The following is a 6,000-nucleotide window of genomic DNA, read 5'->3' as shown; positions in this document are numbered from 1 at the left end:
AATCTTTTCGGGCAGACCTATTGTGGGTGGGACCCTTAGATTAGGTTGTTTCCATGGAGATGTGACCCTGCCCATTCAAGATTGCTGGAGTCCTCTATGAAAGTATAAAAGGCAGAGACATTTTTAAGAGAGCTGAGAGAGATGCTTAGATGGATTCTTAGAGAGAAGCTAAGACAGAAACCTATTCCCATTGTTCTAAGCCAACCATTGTATGGTGTTTGTTTTAGCAGTTAGGAAAGTAAAACAATGGGTCAAATAGACTCCTGCCCAGGCATGTCTAATCATTACTTAACACACTGCGAGTCAAAAAATACCTTCCATAGAAAATCCTCCTTTTTGATTTCATGTCTTTGCTAGAATTCTCTGGTGACATAAACTAGCAACTAAACATAAACTAGCAACTAAAACACTTACTTATTTTTTCATGATTTTTCACCTCTTATTTCTCATTAAGGTATTCTCTTTCTATACTTTCCATTCACAAATGATCTGTGCCAGTTTGGATGTATTATGTCCCCCAAAATGCTTTTATCTTTGATGCAATCTTATTGAGGCAGATGTATTACTGTTGATTAAATTGGAATCCTTTAGTATTTCCATGGAGATGTGACCCACCCAACTGAGTGACACCTTTGATTAGAGTATGATCTCTTGATTGAATGTTTCCATGGAAATGTGGCTCCACCTATTCAGGGTATGTGTTAATTGGATCTCTGGAGTCCTATAAAGGAAGTCACAGATAGAGGACCTCAGAACAACTGAGAGTGACATTTTGGAGGAGCTGCAGCTTACAGAGACATTTTGGAGAATGCAACCCAGGAGCAAGCTGACACCTAGAGAGGAATGTCATGGGAGAAAGCCATTTTGAAACCAGATCTCCAGAACAGACAACAGCCACATGCCTTCCCAGCTAACAGAGGTTTCCAGATGTCACTGGCCATCCTCCAGTGAAGGTACCCAATTGTTGATGCCTTACCTTGGACACTTTATGCCCTTCAGACTATAACTGTGTAACCAAATAAGCCCTCTTTATAAAAGCAGTACTAGCAAATACTGCTAATTTTTTATAATGGCAGTATTAGCAAACCAGAACATAAACTTAATGTATAAACTGACATTTTCACCAAATCTTATCTTTCTGATATACATTTCTTTAACCCATGACATTATTTTGTGCTTTCTTGCCTAACACTCAAATCCTGTTTATATGCCAGAATGGTTTTATTAAAGGACAAATATGGTCAATCTCTAAACCTGTTTTGAAAATTTGAGCAAACACCATTATTGAAGTGGGCTCCCTCCCCTTAATCTGTAACAAGAGAGTCCCCTTCCCCCTCAACCGGTAATGACTGCAAAGTAAACATTAAAGCCCTGAGAGGAAGGGAGTGCAACTGTGCCGTTTTAGGGAGTGAGACTTGTGGATGTATGCATTAGCCAAGCGTAACCGTTCCAATAATTAACCATTGCACCAGCCTTGAGAAAATTTCTCAAGGTTGCTAAAGATCTTAAGCACCCATTAATTAACCGCCAACTCTGCTTTTGTCAAAGTAGCTTGCTTGCATTTTCAGGATGTGATTTCTGCCTATATAAGTCTCAAGCAATCTCCACTCGAGCTGCTGCTGCTTACTAAACTCCCTGCGCAGAGTGACAGGCAGCAGCCGCCAGCTAGCTGACTAATAAAGGCTCTTTTAAATTCCATTTGGCTGTCTCGTACCTTAACTCGCGGGCACCGTAACAATTATATGGACATAAAAATGCAAGCTAAAGCAAAGAATTCTATGATCAACAAAGCACACTATTTTAACTAATTTTCCTTTTCTGCCCTGCTCACGTCTCAAAATCTACTCCATTAACATTGCATTGATAACTGTCTTTACTGTAACCATTCTTTTTCACATGCTGTTCTATTCACTTTGAGCATCCTCCTTCTGTTACTGTTGCTTCCAGGCTTCCCTGCAAACCAAATATCTTACTGTGCTATGCCCATCAACAACAGTGGACAAAGTTCAGTACATGTAAATGCCCTTTCTCAACTCCAGAAATTAAATTTTAACTTATTCATGGATTAATTACCATTTTATATCTATACCCAGCAGCACAAAATCTCTTGCAGAGCAGCATGTGAGAGAGCTGCTGTCATGGTGTCTGAGAAGTGGGTTCCAGCTCTTCTGCTTCTGCAGCTGTGCTGTGTTGGATGTGGATTGTGTGGAAAGGTCCTGGTGTGGCCCTGTGACACAAGCCATTGGCTCAACCTCAAGATCATTCTGGAGGAACTCACAGCAAGGGGTCATGAGGTGATGGTACTGGTTCCTTCACACAACTACTACATTGACCACAGCAAGCTTTCCACACCAAACTTCAAGGTGGTTTATGTGCCAAATCATGCAGAGATGTTTACAAACTTAATGAAAGAACTTATGGATACAGCTGTTAACATCATGCCAAAATTGTCACACTGGCAATCAGCAGTAAAACTACAAGAGTTCCTACTTCAAACAACTGGATATGAGAAATTACTATGTGAGAATGTAGTATACAATCAGACTCTCATGAAGAATCTCAAGGAAACTAACTATGATGTAATGATTATAGATCCTGTGATGCTCTGTGGAGACCTGATAGCTGAGTTGCTTGCAATCCCCTTTGTGCACACACTAAGGACTTCTGTAGGTGGCATTTTGGAGAAACACTGTGGAAAACTTCCAGCTCCACCTTCCTATGTGCCTGTTCCCATGACTGGACTAGGAGACAAGATGGACTTTCTGGAAAGGTTGAAAAATCTAATGCTTTCCCTTTTCTTTGACTTCTGGCTCCAGCCATATGATGTTCAGATTTGGGATCAGTTTTACAGTGAAGCATTAGGTAAGAGACTCTGCTTTGCTTTCTAAACCAGTTACCAAAGAGTAAGAAAAGTCTAGAATGAAGAAAGAAATCTTTTTAAAGTTCTGTCTACCCTGTAAACTCATCAAGTGACACTAATGAACTGATCATTAATAATTAATCATAGGAGAGGTGGCAAGAAATATTTTACCATAGTTGCTCTGTCTTTAGAATCACCTAAACATTTCTGCACATTGCCTTGCTTATATTTAATATATGGCTATCAAAACAAAACAAAATATAAAGCACATAAATAGATGTTAATCTAATGAAGAGATTTCGTTTGTCACATTTAAGCTGAAAAAAATTGTCCAGTATGGTGACCTTTCAAATAGGATGTGTTTGTACTGTTCTACCTTTTTTGTATTAAAATAGTGTGATTCTTGTTGTGTAAGTGAGATAATTCCTTGCCTGATGACAGTAATAAACTGAAGTATGATCTATATTAACATTAAGATTGAATTTGGTGCAAACTTTACTTTGCTGGAACTCTCCTTAACAAATTTGGAGAATTATTGATAATCAGTGATAATCACTCTTGATTTTAAATTTTTTTTTTTTTTTTTTTTTTTTTTTTTGGTAACAGGATACCTGTTCTTAGCCCTCTCATAAATTTTGGATGAAATTTCAGGAAATCTTATGTGGACTTTTTCATACTGGCTGGTCATACTGAAGAGTCTCAGGGGTGCACTATATTTTTGGGAGAGTGTTAATAGAGCCCTCTAAAGCAAAGAACATTAAAGGACTTGGCATCTGGAAGGGTTAAGAGAGTTGATTTTTCCCTTCAATGATTCACTAATTCCACCTATTTTAAATTGGCTGCCATGGATACTAAAAAGTGTTTGGCTTTGTAATTTTTATACACTCAGCACTTATCTGAATTCATCTCAGACAGGCTTTCATTCCATCATCTTTGAGAATTACCTAGCAATATGAATTAACAAAGAAAGGATCATATTAGACACTAAAAATATTACCTAAATAAACTCAATGTCTTTTAATGATAAATTGTTTCACAGAACTAATATCAATGGAATCCACTTCAAAAATTCTTAGCTTTAAACGTGAGTTTGAATTTACACTTCATTTGTGTCACAGTAAATAATTTATAATCACTAAGCATTACCCAAGTTCCAGCAATGTTAGGCACAATGAATTTAATTTAAATATGACAAGGATCTTGCCCTCGTATGTGTTCACAGATAAATGGAAGCCACAGAATTATAAATACACCCCTGTGAATTCTTTGGTATATGAGGATGATGACTAAAGCCCCCTTGAAGGACAAAAGTTGAGGGCAAGAGGAAACAGACATTTTATCAGTGGGGAAGACTAGGGAAAGTCATTTTCTACTTAGCAAGGGTTTGTACTGACAGTAACAGCTGTCCCTGTGCTACTGGGGTTCTCTTATTATAATAAAGATTTGCAATATTTCCTCAATGAAAAGAAGTGGATAGCTCTCACTTACCTCAGTTTTGCAGTCTTACTGGCATAAGGCCATTTAGTGATCCTGTCTTTTCACCTTAGTCTCCCATTATATATTATATGTTTAATGTCATATACTTTGTACTTCTGGTTTCCTAATTTTCATCTTCTTCTGCCTATTACTGCATTCTTAACCATTCTGAGGTATAATGGCATTCTGTCTATGAAATCTACGAAAGTTTATTACTAATATATGCAAGATCTAAGAGGATCTCTATTTCACAAGCCAAAAACAATGCTGGATTGCATCATAGAACAAAATAGAAAATAATTTAAAACAAAATAGTGTAGGTTAGGTGCATAATGTTTGGACCACAGGCATCAGATTTTGCATTTTACAGTCAATTTTTACACTGACTTCTGCCTGTTGTCATATTTTTGCAGCATATCTCTACTTATTTTAAAAATTATTACTGCTATTTTTAATTAGAGATGTAGGTTTGCAGAAAAGTGATGTAAAATATACATCATACCCGTATACCTGCCTATTGTTGAGACTTTGTATTAGTGTTATACCTTTGTTACAATTGAATAAAGTACATTAAAATACTACTATTAACTATAAAGTACATTAAAATACTACTATTAACTATAGACCATAGTTTATATTAGGTGATTTTTTTCCCATATACCACCCTATTATTAGCATATTGTCTTAAGACTGTACTTTTTTGTAATTCATGAAAGAATATTCTATATGGTACTATTAACCCCAGTCCATTGTCCACAACAGAGTTAACTGTGTTATACAGTGCCAAGTTTTATCTTCTAACTTTCATTCTAGTACCACATAAAATGCAAAATGTCCCCTTTCAACCACCTTCACATACATTGTTCAGCACTGTTAATGACATTCACAGTAATGTGCTACCATCACCACCATCCATTTCCAAAACTTTATAAATCAACATAAATAGAAATTGAGTTAAATTAAGTGTCACCTTCCCCTTCTCTATTCCTAATCTATTCCCTAGTAACCTATAGTCTAGATTCTAACTCTATGACTTTGCTTATTTTAATTAGCTCATATCAGTGAGATTATACAATATTTGACCTTTTCTGTCTGGATTATTTCACTTAGCATAATGTCCTCAAGTTTCATCCATGTCGTCACATACATCAGGACTTCATTTCTTCTTACAGCTGTATAATATTCCATTGTTTGTATGTGGCACATTTTGTTTAACCATTTACAAGTTCTTGGTCATTTGTGTTGATTCCATCTTTTGGCAATTGTGAATAATGCTGCTGTGAACATCAATGTGCAGAGATCTCTTCAAGTCTCTTCTTTCAATCCTTCAGGGTATATTCCTAGGAGTGGGATTGCTGGGTCATATGGTAATTCTCTATTAACTGCCTGAGGAGCTGCCAACCTATCTTCCACAGAGGCTGCACTTTTACACATTCCCTCCAGCAATGAATGTGTTTCTTTTTCTCCACATCGTCCTCAAAATTTGTAATTTTCTGTTTTACTATAGTAGCCACCTAGAACGTGTGAAATGATATCGCATTTTGGTTTTGATATTCACTTTGCCTGATAGCTAGTGATGTTGAAGATCTTTTCATGTACTTTTTAGCCATTTGTGTATTCTCTTTGAAGAAATGTCTATTCACATCTTCTCATTTTAAATTGGG

The 6,000-nt window shown here is 36.5% G+C and overlaps 1 protein-coding gene across 1 annotated transcript in view; it reads left to right on the top strand.

The window, feature by feature from the left end:
* The first annotated feature begins 2,097 nt into the window (after window positions 1-2,097).
* The window catches only part of LOC119529475 (UDP-glucuronosyltransferase 2A3-like), a 42,887-nt gene continuing 38,984 nt past the window's right edge, over window positions 2,098-6,000 (top strand). Inside the window, exon 1 of the mRNA XM_037829920.1 lies at window positions 2,098-2,862. Within this exon, the coding sequence (XP_037685848.1) occupies window positions 2,139-2,862 (724 nt within the window). The 5' untranslated portion in view covers window positions 2,098-2,138. The remainder of the gene's footprint in view (window positions 2,863-6,000) is intronic.

This window comes from Choloepus didactylus, chromosome 3, assembly GCF_015220235.1.
Source record: "Choloepus didactylus isolate mChoDid1 chromosome 3, mChoDid1.pri, whole genome shotgun sequence".
NCBI classification, from domain to species: Eukaryota; Metazoa; Chordata; class Mammalia; order Pilosa; family Megalonychidae; genus Choloepus; species Choloepus didactylus.
This window is presented reverse-complemented; position numbering and strand designations above follow the sequence as displayed.